The sequence below is a fragment of the Microtus oregoni genome, unplaced genomic scaffold (assembly GCF_018167655.1).
Source record: "Microtus oregoni isolate MIOR12 unplaced genomic scaffold, Mior012 000023F_ref0000262, whole genome shotgun sequence".
Classification (NCBI taxonomy): domain Eukaryota; kingdom Metazoa; phylum Chordata; class Mammalia; order Rodentia; family Cricetidae; genus Microtus; species Microtus oregoni.
This window is the reverse complement of record NW_024543082.1, coordinates 8137832-8163573: the sequence shown is the minus strand read 5'-3', so window position 1 is coordinate 8163573 and position 25742 is coordinate 8137832. Positions and strand designations below refer to the sequence as shown.

General features: G+C 40.8%; 1 protein-coding gene across 1 annotated transcript in view; it reads left to right on the top strand.

Annotated features, from left to right (window-relative positions):
- Positions 1-18665, top strand: part of Impg2 (interphotoreceptor matrix proteoglycan 2) — a 63128-nt gene extending 44463 nt beyond the window's left edge. The window contains exons 12-19 of the mRNA XM_041673486.1: positions 1263-1351; positions 7098-7401; positions 8512-9776; positions 10707-10926; positions 14422-14632; positions 16668-16856; positions 17782-17983; positions 18579-18665. Coding sequence (XP_041529420.1) covers positions 1263-1351; positions 7098-7401; positions 8512-9776; positions 10707-10926; positions 14422-14632; positions 16668-16856; positions 17782-17983; positions 18579-18665 — 2567 coding nt within the window. The remainder of the gene's footprint in view (positions 1-1262; positions 1352-7097; positions 7402-8511; positions 9777-10706; positions 10927-14421; positions 14633-16667; positions 16857-17781; positions 17984-18578) is intronic.
- Positions 18666-25742: the final 7077 nt, after the last annotated feature.

Sequence of the window (25742 nt, the reverse complement as noted above, 5' to 3'; positions counted from 1 at the left end):
ACTGCACAAGACAGGACCCATGTTGATAAATGGAGCTTCATCCTACAGTCATTTGGGATGGATTAGTCCTGGGCTTCCTGGAATGTGTCTTCCAAGAAGGTCACAGAGGGGGGAAGTGGAGAACAGCACGGCAGTTAGAAGCAGCTTGAGGGGGGAACAGAGTGTAAGAAAACGGAAATATGAAGCGCAGCAGGCTGCAGTGCTACACGGCAACCGCAGTGTGTGCCGTTGAAAAGGCCAGTGGGCCAAGGCTTAAAAATTGGCAAAAAAAGAACCATGGAGGAAAGCTAAGGGAAGCTAGCTTAAGGAGCCAAATGCTGAGCCCAGAAAGCTCAACACTAAGTTCGACCTACGCTAACTGTGGCAATCCTGTCATGGGTCATAATGAGCAGATGGAGCCAGGATCATACAGGAGAGGGGGACAGAGTTCTAACTTATTTGCCGATATTGCCTATTTTCTGTTTGCTTTGACACGATGCTGTCACGTATGGGCCCTTTAACCTTTAAAACTTCCAGCATAACATATTTAACTGAAGCGAGAAAAGAGGAAAAAAAATGTAAGTTGCTAAAGTGGAGAACTAGAAACATACTTATAATGATGTCTTAAAATTGTTTATTTATTTATATGGATGTGTGCACATCACAGTGTCTGTGTGGCGGTCCTAGGTCCATATGTGGGAGTCTGTCATTTCCTTATACTATTTGGATCCTGGGGGCTGAACTTGGGTTGTCTGGCTTGGTAGTAGCAGGGACCTTTCACACTAAGCCATTTGCTGGCCCTAACGATTCATTCTTAGAGGAAGAGGGTAACACTCTAATTTATCAAAGAATGACTTGTGAGTAATGCATCCCCAAGACCCAGGACATATTCTATGACTCTCCAGAATGTTTATGAATAGAAAATTGGAAGTGCCATATAAGAAACAGGACCGAGGTATGGAGAGGGATTGTTTGAAACTTAGCTTTTGCCTCATGTGAGTGTGGTCTCATGGAAGCACAGCTATTGTGATTGGCTTACCATTTGCGCTGTGTTACAGATTTCCAAGTTTGGTTTACATTTTGTCTATACACTAATTAAATCAGACTGCAGATCAGGGTCGGAGGGACCGAGTTTTGTGAGCACAGCACCTTGCTCAGACCGTGTTAATTTGCTGTAGCACCTTTCAAACAGCCTCCATCTATGGTCGAGCGTGTGCCTGTATGCTGCAGATCTCAGATACAGCAGTGGCTCAGAAATGATGCCTTACATTGTCTTTCCGCAGTGAGAGGAGTTTTGCTCCCCCAAACAGAAGACATAGCTTCTTGGAACACCGAAAGTTCAAGTCTTCATGTGACAGCACCCTCTGCTCTGGTAAGCTACTGTGCCTTAGGCCAGCCCTACCCCCGAAACTTCTCCTCTTTGCAGCCTCTGCCACTTTGGCATCGAGATTTCACCTCACTGCCTCCATTTCATGCATTCTTCTGCCTGTGCCTGGATCATCACTCACAGTGCTCAGCTCAAGGGAACCAAATATTGGTTCAGAAAATTTAAGCCTTTCTCAGTGGTTGAATGAAGTTTGGATTGCAAACACCATATGGGACGCAAGTACCTGCTCCTCATACTTGTTAAGATGATAATTAAGCTGGAAGTACCACTGAGTTGTCTTTACGTTACCTAGAAATGAGATTTTTTTAAAAAAAAAATAGCCAAGACTACACATTGATATTCATAACTACAGAGTAGAAATTTTTTATTTCAAGGATTGTGTATTGAGGGAAAGTTGAGCACTGGCAGTAGAATAATGTATGGAAGGGAAAAAGAGTGAAGATATTGCCTAGCTGAAAAATATTCCTATTTTTAATCCTAAAATTAGTCATTCTCTTAAGTGAATTTTATTGTTTATTATTATTTTATGTGTGTGTACCCATAATGTATGTGGGGGATGCACACGGAGTGTGGAGATCAACAGGCAACTCTGGGGAGTTGGTTCTTCTCTCCTCTGTTTTTGTGGGGTCAGGCATGCCTCTGAACTCGGGCTGCAGGCTTGTGTAGCAAGCTTTTACCCAGACAGCTGTCTCTCCTGCTCACAGCCTTCCTTTAAGTCGGACTGCAGCATTTCCTCTGTGCAGAAGCAGAACGGAATGAATCCTCCCTTTTGTTCTTACCATCCCCTTTCCCCACCACATCTCTATTTCCCATTTCACTTATGCAGAGATATTGAGGAGAAAAGAATACTTCCTCATGTGTGTGAAGCTGCAGAATTGACACCACCAGTGCCAACACAACGACTCCTTGTATGGGGATGGTTCAGTGTTAGCACAGGGACACGTAGGTCGGGGTGGGGACTCTTCACATCCAACAGCACAGATCACGTTCTTACTTTCTTAAAATGTCTTTGTACCAGCTGTTTGAAATCATTAGTTCTTGAAATTAGAACTCTAATGGGAAAAATTTGAGATTAAATTTGAGATTAAACTCAAAAAAATTTGAGATTAAAATTATATCATTACACCTTTTCTTTCCTCCCTCAAAACCCTCCCGTGTACTACCCTTGCTTTCTTTCAAATTCATGGACTCTTTATTTGCTTTATTGCTTTTATGTGCATGTGCACATGCACACACACATACACACATACACACATACACAAACACATACACACAATACACACACACACTCCTAAATGCACAAATACAACTTACTCAGTCTATATAATGTTACTTGTTTATATGTACTTTTTCAGGACAACAATAGAAATTAGAAAGCAAATTTATTTGATCATATATATATATATCCATCTATTTTACTGAGCAACTTAATTTTAAGTGTGGAGTCATGAGAAATACACTTTTTTTTTTTCTCCTACCGTGTAGTTGCTAGGAATTGAACTCAGGACCTCTGTACGAGCAGCCAGTGCTCTTAATCTCTGAGCCATCTCTGCAGCCCAGACATACACTTTTCACTGAGTACTATATTGGAGATGAGATCAGACAAGAACGGGCACATTCAGGGAGGTATGGCCGTCAACAAGCGCCGTATTAGAGGAAGAATGGTTTGCGGATATTGACGTCAGATGGCACATTAATTAGGTGTCTGCTTACCTCTCCATTCAAATATATTTATTTTGTGCTTTTTATGTGCCAGGTACCAAGGAAACTAAGCGGAATGAGGTGTGGTCCTGCCCATGAGACATCCGCAGACGGGTGGCAGACAGAGTTCCAAACAAATAAGATGACACAGTGTTACGGGCGGTCACCAGAGATGACCACTCAGACACAGAGGAGAGCCAATTAAGAGTCTTTATTCCAGCCAGCTGGGGCCACACCAAGTGTTCGGGGACCTAGGTGTGGCTCCGAGTGTCCACAACTCCCGGGTTTTGAAGGCAGAGATCTTGTCCAGGTGTCTCGCTCAGCAGCTGCAGGGGACTTTGCAGAGTAAGCAGTTTGAAGGCGGAGAAGCTAAGTTCAGCGGGAGGGAGTTCTGCACAAACAGGCAGCTAAGATGAGCGGTGAGCTAGAGGAGGCTCTGCACAAACAGGCAGTTTTAGCAAAGGCTAAGATAAGTTAGCTAGGACATCCTACAATTGATTCTTAGAATGGCGTTGGGTAGTTTTCCATGGGATTTTACATCAAGAAGATCAGAGTCTAGTTAAACCTGGACACAGCTTCAGCAACAGTACAAGATGGAGAAATCTCTGCCCTATCTGTCCCCATCTCAATAGCTCCTTACCTGCAGTCCATCCAGAATGTAGACGCAAGGCTACCTACAGCGCAGCTTCTAATCCCATCATCCCGGGACCTCTCTAACAGTAGGCGAGCTGTGATGGTAGTTTACAAACACGAATTAAAGATTTTGGGGATGACCATAGAGGCCAGTCTATAAAGGGCCTGCCACTCGGACATGAAAAACTTTGTTCACATTCCCAGCATCCACATAAAAGTGGGTGTGGCAGTGCTCATCTGCCACACTAGTGCTAGAACAGGGGTGCAACAGGGTCCCCAGAGCTCGTTAATCTAGATTGTTGGTGAATGAGAAACCCTGTCTCACAAACTAAGATAGAGAGTGAAAGAAGAATATATGTAGCATCAGCTTCTAGACTCCACATCTCACGTATCCCCAGCCCCAAACACATGCCCATGTATACACACACACACACAAACACACACACACACACACCACACACATATACACTCACACACACACACACACACACACACCACACACAGACACACACACACATACAGTGAAAAGACAAGATTTTCTCTATCAGCCAGAGGTTGCTAGTTGGTACCATTTAGCTGGATTCAGAATGGGACATGTATTTTGAAACTAATTTTAAAAAGTTAGTGTCTAAACATTAGGTTTTTTTTACATAAGAATTCAGATTTTTATCTTCTTTTGAGAACTAGGACTAACTGATCCCATGAAGTCCCCATTCCCCTCTGTCCCAAAGTTGTCAGAGTGTTGCTGTGGCTGTCAAGGATGGCAAGCACTGACTAACTGGCCTTATCATTTAGTTACGTTGTGGTGCTCCATTGTCCCTGCAGACAAACTCTTTATGAGAGTGACAGCTGCAGGAAATTAAGGAACCATTTAAGAATGCTAGAGTATGTAAAAAAATTATTAATACATAATATCATGTATGTGTGTGGAGTAAATGTGAGTTTTTGTCAGCATGTGACATGATCAAATAAGGGTAACTGGTCATCTATGACCAAATATTTATCATCATTATATATGTTGGAGATAATTGACCTTAGCTATTTGAAATGGGCCACAGGTTATTGGTTAACTATAGTCGTTCTGCCATACTATAGAGTACTAGATCTTTTCTCTCTAACTGTGATTTTATACCATGAACCTCGATCTTTAGATCCCTGCTTCTCCTACATTTCCTAGCCTCTGGTGCCACTATTTTATTCACCACATCTATAAAACCCAGTTGATTTGTTAGCTTTTAGTATTTATGGGAACATGAAAGAGTTAGACATTGTAATGTTGATGAGTGGCAATAAGACATAACCATTATTGACTTCAAATAAAAAGTTATTGCTTGCTTCCTATCTGTAATGTTTTACTTTGTTAGAGCAGTGACATTTGTTACCAAGATTAACATTTTAGACTTCTTGAGAGGTGGGAAGATTAAATTTGGAAGCTCCTGGCATCCCAGTTATGAAAATCACTTGTTTTTCACTATTTCTTCAGAACTAGAAAGTTTTTCACATGGAAATCAGAACCAGTGAAACTGACCAGTGTAACATTAAATGCTGAATTAAAAAGAATTTGTGAGTTGAATTTGTTACTAGAAGTATCTATTGATACAATAAAGAAATCACCCATCTAAGTTCGAGTGGGAGAAACAGCAGTACTGGGAAACCCAGAGCCATGGCTTTAAATTCTGGTGGTTCCTCTTTTTTTTTTTCTTCTTTTTTTTTTCTGTCATTGTTTTGGCCATTTAACTCCTATGAACATCTCTTTACCTGTAACACACAAGGCATGATTGGATTACCTGATTCTAGAGTCTTCCTAGGTTTAAAATTGATACATCTATATGTTGACATACATGTGCATACTCCGCTCTCCTCCCATTCCTGAAGACTGGGTTGGTAAACTCCCTGAGCCTTTCACGAGTTAATATAGTTCCTTGACTTCCTTTTTCTTTCATATTCAGGATTGCAATTCATTATCCTATTGTTTATTAATTAAACTTTTACTGTCTTCTTCAAATCCATTCAGATTTTAAGGCAAAATCCAGGGAAGCTTTGTGTGTCTATGTGGTGCTGAGTTACACAGGTTACCTTGCATACAGGTCAGCAATTGCAAGTCACTTACACTGCACAGTTATACAAGACTAACTGTGCTACCCATGGTCCCAGACTCCCAAAATGCTACTGTTGACTATGTGAGTGCTGAACGCTGTCTGTCTGATGAGCTCCATCCGCTCTATGACCAGTCTTCCTCTCTTCAGGCTCACACCTGTTGGAGAGCCCCTAGGAGGGTGTTTTTCTCCCTGTCTTGGAATCTTTCACTTCCTCCCTACCTTGTTTGCTGTTGCACCTCATCATTTGAGGATGGCCTTCCGCTTCCTTCTTCACACACATGCATTTTCACTTGTACCGTACATTTTACTTCAGCTAACTCAGCTTATTAGAATATTGGACTCCGGAGATGGGAGAGATGGTTTAGCAGTTAAGAGCACTTGCTACCTTCCCCGGGGACCTGGGTTTGAGTCCCAGCATCCACATGGCTGCTACAACCATCTCTAACTCCAGTTCTTGGGTATCCAGTGCCTTCTCCTGGCCTCTATGGGACCAGGCATCCATGCGGTGCAAAATATTCATTCATGTGAACTAAAAACAAAGAAATCTTAAAAAAGAGGAATATTATATGCCAGGCTAATGTCTAACATAGATTAAAATACACAAACTACCACTGCATTATGACTCTTTGACCTATTAACAATTTCATCAATTAATTTTTTTTTACATAGAGTAGCTTTCATTAGATTAAATAATTAGCACATTCAAGGGTTGTATTTCTGTCTACTTTCTATTTCTAAAGCCAAATGTTAATATAAAGTTTGGAGAAAGAGAAAAGTGCATTTGAGGCATGCAGCAACTTCATAAGTATGTCCTTTTATTTGAGACAACAGTCCACATCGCAATACGGTGACATTTTTCAGAAAAAATAAAGACCTCTAATTAAACATCTTTCAAAATGATGGATAAAATTGTTAATTATTTCTTCCTGTTGTGGGTAGTATGTTGAGGTCTGTGCCAAGAAAGTTATATAAATATTGCTAACTTCTTTGTATTTAAAGTCATTTATGCCAAAAAGACAGAAGGAAACGAAACACCCAAAGCCAGAGAAACAGAGCTCTCTCTCAAGTGTTCACTTTGTTTTGGGTCTTCTAACTATGGTGTTTCACCTGGCCCTGTTGCAGGTGATTTTTAGAGGCTATGTGGGTTCTCTGTAGATTTTCAGACTAGTAGCTTGCTGAACTGGGATTCGATCCCAGACTACATCCTTCAAGGACTCTTGTGTTCCTCCCACCCAGTATTTCCTTTCCATGTGGTTCTTTTCTCTCTGATGTGATGTAGCCTTTTTCTCCCTCCCCAGGATAACACCCTTCAAGCTGAATGGCCCTCAGCAGATGAGTCCACCACCACCAGTATCTCGCCACCTGGTTTCAGCTCTGGTCCTCCCCCAGCCACTGACAGGGAACTCCGGGCAGCAACTGCTCTGGGTGATTCAGGGTCTACATCTAAATTAGCCTCTCCCTCGAAGGTGGTCCTCAGTTCTTCCCTGGAGGTTTTAGAGGGTAGCCTCTTGACTCTTCATTCTGTTACCCCAGCAGTGCTTGAGATGGGCTTGCCTGTGGCTTCTGAGGGAAGGACTTCTGGAGCCTCCATATTAGAAGATGGTGAGAAACTTGAATCACTTTTCATAATTGTCTTCTAACTTGGGGGGCAAGGGCTTTAGAGAGATTCTAGTGGAGCGGAAAACAAGGTAGCATCCCTTAGGGAGAAAATGTCTTGGGAAATGTGCCTGAGAAGAAAAAACAGATTTAAGTAGTCAGACTGGAAAGTAAAAATCACTGTATCTTAAGAAATGGACTTGGGGAAGTAGGGTGGAGATCAATTGCAAGATATTTTGAAGGTCATATTGAAGGATATGTAATTAAATTACTGTACCTATTACTAACAAAGAACTCTGCCTGCTTGAATATAGTGAACTACATCAAAGAAGATTATTCCAGTTCTAATGAGATTATGGGAGAAGCTCTAAGGAGTTTAGGTTATAGTAATATTGTGGAGAATATAAACTAGGAAAGTCACAGAGCAATAGAGGTGGAAACAAAATAGTTAATCCTCTAGATCAGTGGTTCTCAGTATGAAGGTTGTGACAATGATCCTTTCCCAGAGGTCACCTAAGACCATTAAAAAGCATGGATATTTACATTACAGTTCATAATCATAGCAAAATGGCAGTTATGAAGTAGCAATGAAAATAATTTTATGGTTGGGGGCAACCACAACATCAGGAACTATATTAAAGGGTCACAGCAATAAGAAGGTTGAGAACAATTGCTCTGAATGTTGTGGGATAGACTGTGTGAAAGAGAAAATGAATAAAGATATAAATAATGGGTCTAGAATTTTGAACATGAGGGAAATATAAAGGATAAAGACAATAAACATAAGAGAGAAATATAAGACCAAGAAAAAATTCTCCATAAATTTCCAGTGAATTCAATCTGTGTTTTTCAATATGGTTAATGCTTTATTTCCATTGAACAAAGAGGCAAGTGCTTGAGGATTGTTTCAATAATTAAATCTTCAGCTCAGAGAAGTGGGTTATGTTCATGAATTCTCATCCTGCACTATGAATTTTTGATCGCATCTTCCCACAGTATAGATATTAAAGGTCAGAATTGTCCCTGGTAACTGGAGAAAATAGGTAACTAGTTTTATTGGAGAACAGGGTTTCATTTTGTAGATTAACTAACAGAAAACCCCTTTTTTTTTTTTAGGATTAGCCAATATTGAAGAACCAGAAGATGCTTCTATGGATGTAGTGCCTTCAAGCTCATTAGTTAAACCTGTGCCAAAAGAAACAGTACCACCCATGGAAGACTCTGGCATGACTCTCTTGACACCTTCACCACATCTGACCTCTTCTGTCATAGAAGACCTTGTTAAAGACACAACTGCATCTTCTAGCTTGGATTCCTTGACTTCCAAAGTCGCAGACCGACTGGATGCGAGCCCATGGTTTCCAGACACCTCCGAAGAAAACGAGTTCATTTTTGAAAGTGGTTTGGGCTCTGGGTCTGGGAAAAATGTGGATGTGATCACTTGGCCACAGAGTGAGACTTCAGCAGAGAAGACCACTGAAACACTGTCACAGTCGTGGCCTGAAGATGAGTATGTACTCTTGTCAACTGAAGGTTTAGAAAAATTACATATAGATGGTAGAGTAGATTCCACAGAACATAGAGATGGTGATAGATCCACCAGTTTTGCAGAGGAAGAACCCCTTGGTGGATTTACTCTACCCATCTTGGTAGAGTCTGCAACTCAGGCCACATCTCTGTTTTTTCCTAAGTACACATCAGATGCACCAGACACTGATTCTTACTCAGCGACCAAAGCATCCTCTTTGCTGGCAGCTCTAACAACCTCTGCTTCCACTGAGCAAACAGAGGGAGTGAATACCGTTCCAAAGGAAGATATGGGGCAAGCAGAGCCGTCCAGTCATGAAGGGCTTCGCGGTGAAATTTCGGTGGAGAAACCAGATATGCAACCTGTGTGGACCGTATTGCCAGAATCAGATATAGTTTGGACACGAACTTCGTCCTCAGGGAAATTGTCCAGAGACACATTGGCAAGTACCCGAGGGAGCACTGACAGGCTCTGGTTGAAAGCTTCCATGACACAGTCTACTGAATTGCCTCCAACAGCCAGCTCCACCCAGCTAGAAGATGAAGTAATAATGGGCGTACAGGATATTTCATTAGAACTAGATCGGGTAGGCACAGATTACTATCAGCCTGAGCTAACACCAGAACAAAATGGCAAGGTTGGTAGCTATGTGGAAATGTCTACAAATGTTCGCTACACAGAGATGCCTATTGTGGCTCAGCCCACAAAAGGAGGTGACTTGAGTCACACCCAGACCGCAGGAACATTGGTGGTGTTCTTTAGCCTCCGAGTGACAAACATGATGTTTTCAGAAGACTTGTTTAATAAAAACTCTTTGGAATATAAAGCCCTGGAGCAAAGGTTCTTAGAACTGGTAAGCATAGATTGTAAAACATGAGTATTAGTGAATGTTATGTGAATCCCTTCCTATCCTCAGCACACTAAGTCAGAGTCCAGACAAGTGCTTTTCCATAGGCATTCATTTCCTCTTACCAGGCAGCACCATGGCTTTGGCTGATAGGCGAACAATAAGACAGGTGAATTCAAGAACTGGAAGCATGGCATTAGAGTGATGTGAGGTTAGATGCTGAAGATTATATGGCAGGGATTCTGTGACCGAAATAAAATATGAAAGGAAATCTCAAACTCACTGTGAGACCCATCTTTTGTGGGTGTTGATATTGTTCACATCTTCATTGTTGGGGCCCTTCAGCAAAACAGAGGGAATAAACTCTAAGCATCTAGAATGGTTTATGAGTTACATAAAGTTTATAAATGCATCATGAAGATATCATGATATTCATAATTTATACAATTAAAACATTCCTATTTATTGTTTTTTTAGTTGCTCTATAAAATAAATGAAAACCTTTATTTTATGAAATTTTATGAAAACCTTATGGCATTTTATATATACATATCATTATATTTTGTTCACACTCAATCTTACATTCCATTCCCTGTCTTTCATCACCCTCTCTCTAGTCTACCTCATCTTCCCAAATAGGCCTCTTCTGTGTGTATGTCTTATTTGTATATGCATAGGACATGGGGAGCAGTCATGCACGATATGTATGTACATATAACATGTGTATGCTGTTAAATCCAGTTGTATAGATGAAGAAAATTGGATACTTTCTCCTGCAGGGACAGGAGGTTTTATATTTTGTCGAATACATACTAAAAAGAAAAAAAAACTCACACATTCTTTTTGTTTGCTTTTGTATGTTTTATTGCCTTTCTGGTGTGCATCCAACTAAACGTCAAGTATTGGCAGTAATCATGATCGTTTTGTCATTTCCAGTTGGTTCCCTATCTTCAGTCGAATCTGTCAGGGTTCCGGAACTTAGAAATCCTGAACTTCAGAAATGGCAGCATCGTGGTGAACAGCCGAGTGAAGTTCGCTGAGTCTGTCCCTCCAGACGTCAACAATGCCATGTATATGATTCTGGAAGAATTTTGTACTACTGCCTACCAAACCATGAACTTGGATATTGATAAGTACTCCCTGGATGTGGAATCAGGTAACCATAGTGCCTATCATCTGAGGCTTCTTAGTAGAATCCAGCAACTGTTCTTGTGTGTTTTCTTTTTCATTGAGTCAAAGTAAATCTGATACTTACAGGAAGAAAAAAGTACTGCATCAGACATGGTCTTGAAAATTAGTGCAATAAGTGTTTCAAGGGACATGTCGAGGAGACAATGGTTGCTTACAAAGATTTACAAAACAACCATGGTGTTTACCTCCCAGGCCTTTTTCTACACATTCTTTCCAGGTCTCTCACTCACTCTGCTTTTGCTTTGTCTCTGTGTTGCTATGACCCTAAATATGCCCTTTCTTCTTTCAATAGATGATATATAGATAAACACTTTAAGTTTCTATATTGATTCCTTTTCAGTTTTGTACCAGTATCTCTGCATTTTTGTGTGTGGTTGTTGAACTTAGGGCTTCCACATGCTAGACAAACCACCACTGAGCTACATCCTCAGCCATCTGTTTTTGTTTTGAGACAGCTCACCAAAGTTGTCCAGGCTGGCTTTGAATTACCTCTGCAGGATAAGCAGGCCATAAATTTGCAACCCCTTGTCTCATCCTTCCAAGCAGTTGGGATTACAGCCCTGAGTCTCAAATCACCAGGCCTTGCTTTACTGAACTCCATGTTTCTCTGTACTGATCAGGCTTCTCTGAGACGTATTATTTAATTGCTGGACAAGCCCTGCTGGAGTCCATATTCTACGTATACTAAATTGAAAGTATTTAAGAGCGAATTCATACTTTGTGCATCCTTCTACTCTTCATTTAATCTATGCTTCTCAGTCTCAACCAGAAACGTAGGAAAATCTGGGAAGTCACTCTTGGTTTGGTAGTTCCCATCACCGCAACGTTAAGCTGTTCACCAAACTTACACTAATACTGAGTTATAAAATATCCCCAAACCAGGCTCTTATCTCTGTTGCCAAGGTTACTAGCCTATCCAAATGAACACCATATCTCAAATTGACTACTTCTTTCACTTCTCTAGCTCCTCCAGACAGCAGCCCTAATACTCTGTAAATCAGCTTTTAGATGATCTTACATGGCTGCTTTATGTGTATCAATGGCTGCATGATTCAACCCCCTCTTTCTTCCTAGTATACTCAGTGATCTAACCTTTGGCCGACCATAGTCCAGTCAGATTGTGTGTTTCAGGTCCTCAGACACCCAGATCTTTCTGTGGCCTTAGAGGTTTTGCTTATTACTACCCCCTTTGCCAAATTATTTCCCAATTAGTTTAGGCCTTGGTTCAAATGTTGCTACTAGAAATCCCCATACTCCACCCTGGAGTTAGTCTTCTTATAACACTATGGTCATTTCTCTGTAGAATGTAGCACACTTTTATAGTGTTATCTTGTGTGGACAGTGCTTAACAACCATTTCCCAGCTGAAATTTCCATGAGGACGTGTGTCTGTTGTAGTAAGCACTTAGCCGAAACATAGCACAGTACTCTAAGTACCCGAGAGAATATTCCCAAAATAAACCACTGTTTTTATTTGGAAGAACTTGAAGCAGAGAAGACCACTGGAACCTCAAATTTTGTTTTATTTTTCCCTTCTACACACCAGGGGATGGTGTTTTTGAGTAGGAGTCAGGTGGAATGTCTAGCATCATATTTCTGTCGTCCCTTTATTCCCAAACTTGTTTGAAAATGAGACCTACTTTTTTCTAAGCTGGGGGAAAATGCAAGCCTTCTTTCCCTTGAAATCTTTGAAGGATCGTTATTCATTGCAAATGGGAAAATGATTTAGCTAATCTTCCAATATTCACATCTCTTGTTACATGAGCTCTCTGAGGCTGTTTGCACAGTCTTTGCTGTGTGGTATGTGGAAGAAGCAATTAATTATAATTTGTAAGGCAAGAATGTTTGCCTTCACTTCATCGTTTATCATTTGCATGGCCCTAAACAAACCATGTGAACTCTAAGTTGCTCATGTATTATATGGGCCTTCTATTACCCGGCCTATATAGCTAATAAGGTGTGCCTCAGGTCTAAACAATAGGTAAGAGGATTTGACTAGCTCTCTATTTATGAGCACTATGACTCATTGTTGTTATTGTGATGGCTCTCTCCTTCCACTTTCACAGTTCTGGAGTTCAAACCCTGGGCCTCAAACATGTCAGGCTGGTGCCCAGCCACTGAGCTATATATTTAACTCCTAGTCAACTTCTTTTTAAAAAGGATTACAATAGATAAGCACATTGCCTCATAGTGTCTACTCTATAGAAAAGAGAGTCTATTATCTTCTTCCTCCTACACCCATAAAGTAGTCACAAAGTTTAAAATTTTCAGATAGAATTGCTCTACTACATGTATATTTTAAATTATTATTGTTGCTTTATGTCAACTTTGGCTTAGGTAAGCGCAACTTGTATTTTACCTAACTTTTTCACACTTGGTGTCTCCAAAATATTTGCATGTATTTATTTATTTATTTATTTATTTATTTTTTGGTTTTTCGAGACAGGGTTTCTCTGTAGCTTTGGAGCCTGTCCTGGAACTAGCTCTGTAGACCAGGCCGGCCTCGAACTCACAGAGATCCGCCTGCCTCTGCCTCCCGAGTGGTGGGATTAAAGGCGTGCGCCACCACCGCCCGGCCTTTTGCTTTTATTAATAAAGGGAGACTATATGCAACACCTATTGTATATGCTTCTATTTTTAATTATGGCTCAGAATTAGATTGTTTTATGATTACAAAGTAACTAGATAATTACTAGGCTATGAGGCGGATGCCCAGGGAATGCACAGTGGGATCCTGATGTGTAGTCTCTTATACAAACTGCCTGTGTGGGTTAGATAAGATTTTCTATATATCATCTGTAAGTTCCAGAACAGTAAAAACATTTACTGATTAAAAAAATGATACTAATTTTTCTGGAAATGAAGAGACTACTAATTTTTGATCCTTTGTAGATAAACTTCATACTTTCTCACATATATGTCTATGATAATTTCTAGCTATTAGCTCTATTTTCAATATCTCTGCTGTTATTTTCCCATTTGCTGTTTACCCCTTGCTGTTCACTATGGAAGAAAATATGGAGGGACCATGGTAGATCCATCCATAGTTAATATCTTACATTACTTTTGACTGGTTTTATTTTCCTAATTATTTTTTGTCCTCATCTCTTACCCAGTCCGTGAAAGAGTAAGTTACTGAAGACAAAATATTGTTCAGAATGGCCTGAGGAGGCACAGGGATGATTTCCTTTTCTATCAGTAGTTCCTGCAAATCTCAACCACTCCCAATGCTGATCTAGGCTATCCCCACCTAGAATATCACCATATTTTCTAGACTCTCTTCTTATCCCATGAGTTCCGCGTGGGGCAGGCACACAACAGTGTGTGTAGAGGTGATGGTGTATTATGATGATGCAGGTTGGGATTTTTCCTATGGTGGTTTGAGGGAAGAACTTTCTTCACATACCTTAGCTCCTGAACTTTGATTTTCCTCGTGTTCTCTGATTCTTTCGATGCTTTAGGTGATGATGCTAACCCTTGCAAATTTCAAGCCTGTAATGAATTTTCTGAATGTTTGGTAAATCCATGGAGTGGAGAAGCAAAATGTAAATGCTACCCTGGGTACCTGAGTGTGGATGAACTGCCCTGTCAAAGTCTTTGTGATCTACAGCCTGACTTCTGCTTGAATGATGGAAAGTGTGACATTATGCCTGGGCATGGGGCCATTTGTAGGTATGTTGCAATTAGAGATTTTGGCTTTCAAGGATATATATATATATATATATTTGCTTTTTCGAGACAGGGTTTCTCTGTGGTTTTGGAGCCTGTCCTGGAACTAGCTCTTGTAGGCCAGGCTGGTCTCGAACTCACAGAGATCCACCTGCCTCTGCCTCCCAAGTGCTGGGATTAAAGGCGTGCGCCACCACTTTATTATGTCTGGCAATTAGATGGACACTGTCTGATTATCATATGAAGACTGGGTCATTCAATAGGCCTGAATCACATAATACTCATGAGGGTGCTTTTACGCTGTTAGGAAGTTGTAAACTTATTTTTTGAATGTGTCCTACTGAGAGTACTTGGATTATCTGGAGATCTTTGTAGGCTGCTATGATGATGAGACCATCATTCTTTAGGTAAGATTTATATGTAAGATCAACACTCTACGTGCAAAATAATTTATTCTTTGATTTGTTTATTTTATGTGTATGAGTGTTTTCCTGCCTTCAAATATATGTATCGTATACATGTCTGGTGCCCACATAAGTCAAAAGGTGTTACATCCCCTGGAACTGGAGTTACAGGTAGTTATGAACTGACATGTGGATTCTAGGAACCAAATCCTAGTCCTCCATGAGAGTTTTTAACTGTCAAGTGTTTTTAACTGGTCAAGAGCCATCTTTCCAGCTCTTAATGACTTTGTGTTCCTTTTAGCATACTGAATAAGACTAAAGTAGCACAGAGAGTAAGGTTTTCAAAGTGACGGCAAATGTATTTTCCTTGAGTCTGTGTAGGAGGAGGCTGCTTGTTGTTTCCTGGCTGCCCAGCTAGCTTAGCCCTGAAATAACCACACAGAAACTGTATTAATTAAAACACTGCTTGGCCCATTAGCTCTAACTTCTAATTGGCTAACTCTTATATCTTGGTTTAACCCATCTCCATTCATCTGTGTACTGCCACATAGCAGTGGCTTACCAGCAAACTTTTGCCAGGTCTGACTCTGGCAGTTCCATGGCATCTCTCTCTAACTCTACCCTTCTTCCTCCCAGAATTCAGCCTAGCTTTCCCTGGATACTTAAGTTCTGCCTTGCTATAGGTCCAAAGCAGTTTCTTTATTCATTAATGATAATCACAGCACACAGAGGGAACTCCCACATCAAGCTTGAGATCTGTTTGTAAAGGCAGAACCTCTGAGGAAACCACAGACACGCAACCCAAATAGATCAATGACCCTTTTCTGACCCCTGCCTGGAAAGAAACAAAAACAAACAAAAAATCCAAACATACTGACTTCCTAGTCACACATAACCACAGATGCACAGCTGAAAGAGGAGGGAATTCTGGGAATAATCAGGAGGAACATAAATAAGATGCTAATGTATGAATGTAAACATTGGTATAGACACTCCAGATAGAGAAAATAGCTGGAGGTGATTCAATGCTTTTATACAAAAAGTGTAAGGTTTAACTAGGAGACTAGTGACAATTACAGCTTCTTAATGGCCAGGAAAATTAACATTATTTTACAAAGTAGTGATTTCCTTACTGTTTTGGAGATTGAAGACATTTTAGTGCAAGTCTGTTGATTTAAAACTTTGAGACTCTCCTTAGGGTGGTCAGGGACAGGTGAGGTGTTAAAACTGCATTCTAGAAGCTACTAGTAATTGAGGGACAGTCACCTTTCTTCCTGGGTGTGTACTTTTGTCGTCTGTAAATGAGAAGGTTGAATGTGATATTTCTTTAAGCCTTTCATATTTTAACCAGCCATTTAAAAAGACTTGTTCAGGATCTGCTGGTCTATGTCCAGCATTGTACATTGACTTTGATCAGAGGCTCATTTAACTTGTATGTCTGCTGGGAATGGAACCCAGGGTTTTATGTGCAGTAGGCAAACACACTACTACTGGCCTATAGCCCAGCACTTCCTTCAAGTCTTTAATGAAGATGCACATGATCAGAATTTATATATCTACCTTTTCCATTCCATTGAATTTGTCATTTAGAGCAAAGTGATTCAGATCTTGAGTTTGGTGACTGTTTTTTACAGATGCCGGGTTGGTTCGAACTGGTGGTATCGAGGCCAACACTGTGAGGAGTTTGTATCTGAGCCCTTTGTCATAGGCATCACCATAGCCTCTGTGGTTAGCCTTCTCCTTGTGGTTTCTGCTGTCGTCTTCTTCACTGTGAAGACACTTCAGGCTCATAATATCAGGAGAGAAAGGCAGAGGCCCACCAGGTAAATAAGGAAAGAGCTTCCTAATGGGACTGGATGCCTGTTTACTAATTGTTTACTATGTACCAAATACTGGGCAGAGAGCTGGGTGGAGACAGAGAGCTGCGAAGTTGAAGGAAACACCGGAAGACATCTAGGTAGTCTGTGAATAAGATTCTGAGAGGCCTGGATGAGGACTGAACTAGAGAGTCTTGAGAGTTTGGTGACTATCGTGACAGTGGGAGAGAAGAAAGTCCCTTTGCAGGGAATGGGTGGGTCTCTTTGTACTAGTGAGGGAACATGAGCCAGGTCAAGGAGGCCCATGTGAATGTCTTGGTGTACTGCTAGAGTCCACAAGAGTTATTTTAGGTCAGTCTCCCCTGCCTCTGTCCTAGCTAAGGGACACCCCTTCTGAGAGCACTAAGACAGACGTCCATCACTCTTAAGCTGAATTTTCAACAGACTGAGATCTTATTTAGGGCAAAGGCCAATGAATTCTTTGGCTCATCAGCATTTAGAGATGTCATGGCACATAGTCTCTGCTCAGCAAATTCAAACTGAATTGAATTGAATTCAAATGAGGCCCAGGGCTTTTGGTCCTCCAGTATTTGAGTTTTTGTGAGAACTTTCTATGTGGTTACATATGATTATCTCATAGATGTTGCTCTGGAAATGATGGAGCTGTGTTTATTTAATGAAATACTATTCACTGGCAGATGTAGTTGCCAACCAATATGTGTCAGATACTGTGGGGAAATCTCATGAGTGAAACGGTGTAGTCGAGACACCTGAGACTCATCTAGACCTGTCTCATAGTTCCCCTGAGCCCACATCTATGTCCACTGCCTTTTCCCTAACAGAAACCTTGTCCCAGAAAAATAGCCTTTCACATAGTTGAGCATCCAGGGGAGCTCTTGAATCAATCATGCGTTTCTTCCCGTGGCTCCAGCAGCCAGCCCGACAGCCTGTCGTCTGTGGAGACTGCTATGAAGTACAACCCTGCATACGAAAGCCACCTGGCTGGATGTGAGCAGTATGAGAGGCCCTATAGCCATCGACCGTTCTATAGCTCAGCTAGTGAAGAGGTGCTTGGGGGGCTGAGCAGAGAAGAAATCAGACAGATGTATGAGAGCAGTGACCTTTCCAAAGAGGTAGGAGACTTCCATTTCCATCACCGCATGTGTGTGGGCGTGTGTGCATATGCACAGGGCTGGTCTGTGTGAGCATGTGTGTGTGCGGGTGTGCATATGCACAGGCCTGAAGAGATAATGAAGAATATTTAGGTTAGTTATTACCTGATGGTGTTTCCCAGAGTATGCAGGGGGTATGAAATTTTGAGCTGGTCCTTACTCCCTACCCAGTAACTTACTTTTCCGCAATTAGAAAATTCTCTATGCTTTCTTCATTCCTCTCTTAGGAATAGATGCTAGAGTTAGGGCGGTTTACATAGGATCTATGCAGAAATAGTTTTCCTTTCTTTTCGGTGGTGCTGGGACTTAAACCCAAGGCCTTGTGCCTGCTAAGCAAGTGCTCACCACTGTGGTACATGGCCAGTCTTCGTTCATAGTGTATCTAGAACTCTATAGGTGGAGCCTTCTGTTTTGCTAAACAGGGGAGGATTCTTTCTTCAGCTCTTTCTTGGGTATCCCAGAAATTCACAATTCCTTATAATAGTTGGATACCCTTTAAAAGGCAGCTGGGGTTTTTCTGATGCAATTATAGCCTTCCTTTTTTTCTTTATTCAAGGAAATTCAAGAGAGAATGAGGATTTTGGAACTGTATGCTAATGATCCTGAGTTTGCGGCTTTCGTGAGAGAGCATCAGATGATGTAAGCACTGCAACAGCCCTGTGATGCTGGGCCTTAGTGGTTTGCTATAAACTAATGCTGCCAGTGTAAGCAAGTAATTACTGCCCACGTGACAGGGGTCTTGGTAATAACTAACCTTTATTAAATTCGTCAGAGTTTTTGCTTGTCCACAGAGATTACCTCATTTAAGTCTTCAAATGGCTCCATGAGATAGATTTATCTCTTGTGAAAAAGGAAACCTTGGAGAGATGATTTTTATTTAAGAGATGATATTGGCAGTAAGTAGCAGAGAAGATTAAAAACCAGCTCACATTGATGTTGGCCTAGAGCCTTGAGCTAGGTTATCATTTCTCTCTTGCTACCATAGATCTCACCAGGAATTTGATGCTATACAATATCTTCCATAGGGGGTTTCTATGGCGTATCCATAAATTTCCCATCCTTAAACATAATCTTCCATCTGCTCCTCTACAGAAACCTTCAGTGGGCTCTGGACTACATTTTATTAGATATGCCCCTTGCTTTCCTCAGGCTCCATTCTGTCTCTTTCTACTTGTTTTAATCATATCTCTTGGGCAAGTGTCTGTAATTCTCTCTTTACAGAGATAAATTAGCCTGTAAAGAGACCCCATGGGCAGTGGCTGACTGTGGTGGGTGACACTGCACTTTGATGTTGGTATTTGCTCCTTCTGGTTCCTCATGGATGGCTTCCAAGCCAGAGCAATCGATATGTCTTTGTAAAAAATTAGGGTGAGGATCACAGCTGAGGCCTTGAGCAGACACTCAGAGCCTCTTTCCGATAGGACACACGGCCAACAAAGAAACTGAGTGAGATGATTTTTAGATTTCATATTCATGGTAGCAATGCTTCTAAAAGTCTCTCTGAGAAGTGCTGACACCTCGCTAAATGCTGTCAGAGCAACAGTAGCAGGAGTTGCCTTTCAAACCAGAACACCCACCCACTCCTTCCTGCAGCGCCAAGCAGAACAAGGCTCATCAGTCCGTTTTAGTAGTAGCCAGAAGAAAGAATTCAAATGTGTGTGTTGTATTATTTCCCAAGACCCTCTCTAAGTCCCTCAGAGACACTGGCCTGAGTGTGTTTCCTGAGTTAAAAAATGCATCGCACCAAGGGTATGAAAATACAAGCCTGTAATTTCAGCACTTGCAAGGCTGAGGCCAGCCTGGGTTGCATGCTACAAACCTATCAAATAAATAAGTAACTAAATAAAAATGTATCAGATTTAGATTAAGATAGTGAAAGAAAGGATTCATCCTAATTAAGGATTATGACTACAGGCTTTGTTTTCTTCTGGTGGACTGCACAGCATTAAAGTATATTTTAAAAGCCCATGAAACAAGAATAGCCTCGGAGACTAAGGACAGTGGATCCGGGCCCTACAGCCCTAAGAGGGACGCTCCACAGGAGAGGACGGTCCACGAGGTCCCACCCACCCCTAAGGGACTATGGGCAGTTAAGGATTGCCTTGGGAGGGGTGTCATTCACTTCAGTGATGTAACCACTGCAGAGTTGCTCACATTCCAGTAAATAACCTTCTACTCATGCTCTTGCAAGCAATTCTAACTCAACAGAGTGGCCCACGCGTAAACAGAAGAAAGGATGAAAATGGGAGGGGCACTGTTGTGAAGAAGGGGATGGTAGGAGTGGGTAAGAGAGGGTGGCGTGTGTGTGTGTGTGTGTGTGTGTGTGTGTGTGTGTGTGTGTGAATAGGATCAAAACATTGTACCGTATGTGGAACTGCCAAAGACTAAAAGAATAATAAAAAAGGAAAAGAAATGGTAGGGAGTAGGTGGCCTTGAAAACATTCAGGCACATGCTCCAAACAGCATTTCCATTCTCCGTTTTCCCAGATACCAAGCACGTGGCCCCACAATATGTTAATGGGATTAATTTGGGATTCAGTAAAATCTTGTGGCATTTGTAGAAATTTAAAAAGAATTAGCGTGTAAGCACACAGACACACACACACACACACAGCCTTTAAGAAAACATAGGAAACATGGGTGGTTTACTGAAGGAGCCATGTAGTGGTGATACACTACAGTAGAAATATATTTCAGCACATTATTGCTTTTCCAATGAACTATTCTTTATTTTCTCACGGCAGGGAGGAGTTTTAACTGAAATGCCCATTTACTGACACCAATCAGATGCTTGGGGGAGATGGAGAAGGCTCGTTACCTCTGCTATATCATTAACTCGGAGTTTGAACACGGATGGAAGAAGAGTTTTTATTGAAGAAGAATAAATAAATGTGGGACATACTTCCTATCCCCACTGCAGCTTAAGGACTTTTTTCTGTCCATCTCCTCCCTCCCCCCGCCAGCCACAGCTTAAGGTTTTGGAATGTAGCAAAAATTGTGATAAATTTCATTTCTATGAAGATCAAGAGATGTAGCTAAAGAATTTTAAATCGGTGTGAATTCTGATTTTGGGAAGTATTTTAAAAACAAACAAACCAGAGTCAAGCCAAAAACCTGAATCCAGACCCATGAGCTGGGGCTGCAGTGTTCTGACCGTGCCTCTCTGAGAACTGTCTAGGCTTTCTCTTAAGAACGTAGGGTGAGACTATTACACAAAGGAGTCAAGCTTAGTAAGTCACTGCTTTGTGGCATGTTTGTTAAAGTCAAATGGGGATGGAGGAGACGATGAAGTAATTTTAGTATAGTTTAATATAGTCAAATATTCACCTAGATAAAAATTAGACTAGATAAAAATTAGCAAACTGATGACCTAATCATCACATAGATAACAATTAGACTTTTGGAGCAAACTGCTGAACTAAACAATCTTTAGCTGTTGGCATGTGTGGCCTAGTTTTGTGCCTCCCTGAGCACAACAATGGAGACCACAGTGGTGTTAGCTATGCTGATATGGGCTACAGTTTTGTCGTCGACTTGACACACCTGAGAAGAGTGAAATCAAGAAACTACATCCATCAGATTGGCCCACTTGATTGCCAGTTGATGTAGGAAGGCCCAGCCCACTGTGGGCAATAGCATCCCTAGGCAGGGGGTGGGGTTAAGCGGCACAGGAAAGGTAGCTGAGGCAGCCAGAGGAAGCTACCCAGTAAGCACTTTCCTTTGTGCTTCTTCTTCAAGCTCTTGCCTTGGCTTCCCTTTAAGGTAGACTGTAACCTGTAAGTCAAATTAACTCTTTCCTTCCCAAGGTTGCTTTTAGTTTAAGTTAGTGTTCAATAGAAGAAGCAGAGGACTGTGATACCCTATTCTTTAAGCTTTCGGGAGTAGTACCCACGAATGACGTTTAGTCTTAGACAAAGGGAATCGTGTGGGCATTGAAGGGGTGAGTGTTAGATAAACGACACGACAGACATACTTTGCAGATGGACTGACCAGACAAAGTCACTACTTAATGTTCCCTGAGGGCTTTCGAGGTGGGACTGTGTCTCAAGCAATCCTAGGATCTTCCGTAGCTCCTGGTGTATGAATTTGGAAAACAGCACTTACCGATCTCACACATCACCAATGACCTCATCTGTTACTTCTCTGTGTAATGCTGTTGTCTAGGTGAAATCCCACCTACCCAAGCAGGATAATGCTTTTGGCGCAATTAAGATATTCTTAAAATTGTCTAGTTTGGAAAAGTCCATACTTTATAAACTGCAATTAAAAATGGAAGTTTTTCTCTTTTTACCTATGGTTATTTTGAATGAATAGTGTGGGGAAGGTAAAGGCAAAATAATCATGATGATTAATTTAAAGGCACCCAGGCAAAAGATCATCATTAATTCAAGCAATTTATGAGGACACCTTCAGGTTTGCTAAAACTGTCCTAAAGTTCATTATTTATTTTGGATCAGGTATACAATGGCCACAAGATAAAATACCTGGTTCATTTATTTTTCTTAAATTGGTTGTTGTAAGTTTCACTAATTAGGAGATCAGCAAAAACTAGAATAGGAAGAATGAACAACTTAGTATAAGAAAACAGGGACTTAGGAGACTAACTTACCTTCATTAAATTGAAAGGTTTTAGCCAAGAAAAATTATGGGTCAGTTTTTTCCCCTTAAAATGTTTCCAATGATTCCCAGTAGAAATAGGTGGGGCCAGCCTTCATTAATAACCCAGCTGCAGTGAGTCAGTATTCTAGCTCATTCTGTTCCCAAGTGTGCCGTCAATACAGAAGAATGATGTAAAGGTTACAATCCTTAAACTGAGAGTATTGTGTCCCACAAAGTACCCTTCCTGGAGGTGGGGAGATGGGAGGGTCTTATCGCATAGTCGATGATGTAAAAGTTTGCCTGCAAATTTCTTTGACTCATGCATTTTGTAATACGCGACTGTTCTTAAGTCAATAAGACAAGTAAAGCCACTCCCCCCATGACAGTAAGCCCTTGGCTAAAACATTTCTCTCAACTACATAGTTAGTACTACAGCCTAGGCCAAATGATTATGAATCCTGAATTTTTTCTCTTATATTTGGATTAATTAAGGGTATAGTTGGGGAGAAATCATGTTATAAGAGACAGGTATAATTATATGTCTGAACTACTTGGTGATTCCTAAATAGTAATGTGCATATCCTAATACATAATTAATGTTGAGTATGGTTAATGGCATACTGTTCTTTTTAATTTTATTTATGGCAGTTTATCCAACATGTGATCAAATTCATTTTACTATACTACTTTCTTGAATGTTTATAGTCTTAATATTAGTTGATTAGAAATAAAATTTAAGACTTTATGTATGTATAAGGATCCTTCAATTCTCATGTATATAACCATGCTGTATTCATTAGTAATAAACATGTCTTTCACGAACTTACCTTTCACTTGTCCATCAGAAAAACAATGGTATCTCTTAGCAACAACTGAACTGCAGACACCATTCTGCATCTTGTATCATGCCCACCCCCTTTTTTATTAGAATGAGTGATTATTTTAATGTAAAAAAAGTTGAGGAATAAGTCTTTTATAAGTAATATCAAAATGCATGTGGGTTTCTGGAAAGATTTTCATTATCCTGAAAGAGCAATTCTTTGTCAATATGGTACTTTATCTTGGCAGATGTGAATGCCTTGAGGAGATGAAAATGACTCTTTGATCGTAGGGAAGTGAGATTAGGAGAATCAGACGTGGAGCTGGAGCCTAGCTGCTGTCTGAATTTTGTTGATAGTTAATGACACTGAGTCATGATTTGGCTTTAGTCAAGCTTTACTCTTTTAAACACTTTCGTTTTTCCTCATATGCTTAACTCATCAATGGAACCAAGACTGACGAGTGATTAAAGGAAGATTAGGTGCAAGGTTGGCTGGTACCAGTCTAAAGAGAACGGAGGAGACATGGCCACATGGGAGACATCAGGGAGAAAATCAGCAAACAGTTATCTGGGCAGTTTATTTCTAATGTGCTGGTAGCCAGAAACCTCAGCTTTCAGGTTTTTTCTCTTGTGTTTGTATGCTGTCTTTCTGGCAAAAGGACAGGAGAAAATTCTAAATAAATGTTAGTAAAAGGGTAGGAAGGTAATTTTGATTGGATTTCAAAAACCATGTTTAAAAACAACCCACAAGATGAGAGAAGTGGGCCCAATAAACATCTGTTGATTAATCTGTGACCCAATTTTTAGAATAATGAATGATAGGCTGGCTGTGAGCCCTGATGGAGGTCTGGAAGAGCCCAGCACTCTGAACTCAGACCTCACCAACCTGGCCTACTTTCTGGGCTTTATGACCTCATTTTTCATCCAAATTAGTCTTTGATGGACTGAGCTCATAAAATAACATTGAACTTGTCACCAAAACCTCACATCTTGTATCATGCCCACCCCCTTTTTTATTAGAATGAGTGATTATTTTAATGTAAAAAAAGTTGAGGAATAAGTCTTTTATAAGTAATATCAAAATGCATGTGGGTTTCTGGAAAGATTTTCATTATCCTGAAAGAGTAATTCTTTGTCAATATGGTACTTTATCTTGGCAGATTTGGGCAAGAGCATTTTGGCACATGGACCTTTCAGTGAGCCACCAACAAGACCCCAAATTCCTTTCATGCCTTTCTCTGCTATTACACATTTTGGGTTGTGACTATTTTTTAACTTATACCATTGTCGTCCCACTAAACAGAATTCTTTGACATTGGGGTCATGGCTTACTTATTATCTTGAAGACTGGAGAGCACTTGATGCAGAACTGGTCTACAATGATGATTATTTCAATGATAGATTGGTAGATACCCATTTTATGACTAGCAAGCAAATTACTAGTTTTTTTCAAGGTGCTCACTAGTTAGACCTGTTTTATGAATTAGAAACCACTAAAATTCTGGTCTAGTTTAGAAAACACTTTTAAAAGTATTTTGAGAATTAGATTTACATGTTTATATCTGTTAGTTTTATTGAACAATTTACTATTGTAACAGAGTAAGCATCTTAGGAAGATCTAAGAGAATATATTGGACTATAATACTCAGATGAAGTAACTACTGTAGTTTGAATGTAATTGGCCCCCAGAAGCTCAAAGGAAGTGCACTATTAAAAGGTATGACTTTGTTAGAATAGATATGGTTTTGTTGGTCCATGGGTGTCACTGTAGAGGTGGTCTTTGAGGCCTCCGTGACACAATTCACTTCCTGTTGCCTATGGATCAAGATGTAGGAGTCTCCAGCTGGGCGGTGGTGGCGCACGCCTTTAATCCCAGCACTCGGGAGGCAGAGGCAGGTGGATCTCTGTGAGTTCGAGGCCAGCCTGGTCTACAAGAGCTAGTTCCAGGACAGGAACCAAAAGCTGTGGAGAAACCCTGTCTCGAAAAAAAAAAAAGATGTAGGAGTCTCAGCTCCTTCTCTAGCACCATGTCTGCCTACATGTTGCCATGTCCTACCATGATGAAAATGAATTGAACCTCTGAACTGTAAGTGAGGCCACCCCAATGAAATGTTTTCCTTCATAAGAGTTGCTGTGGTCATGGTATCTCCTCACAGCAATAGAAACCCAAACTAAGCAGAAGCAGCAGACTCCACAGAAGCAGGACTGAGCCAGTGACCTGGGCCAGAGCAGGTCTGAGGCAGAGAACTCCACAGGAGCAGGAGCAGATTCATACGAGGGACATTTGCGGAAGTAGGACTG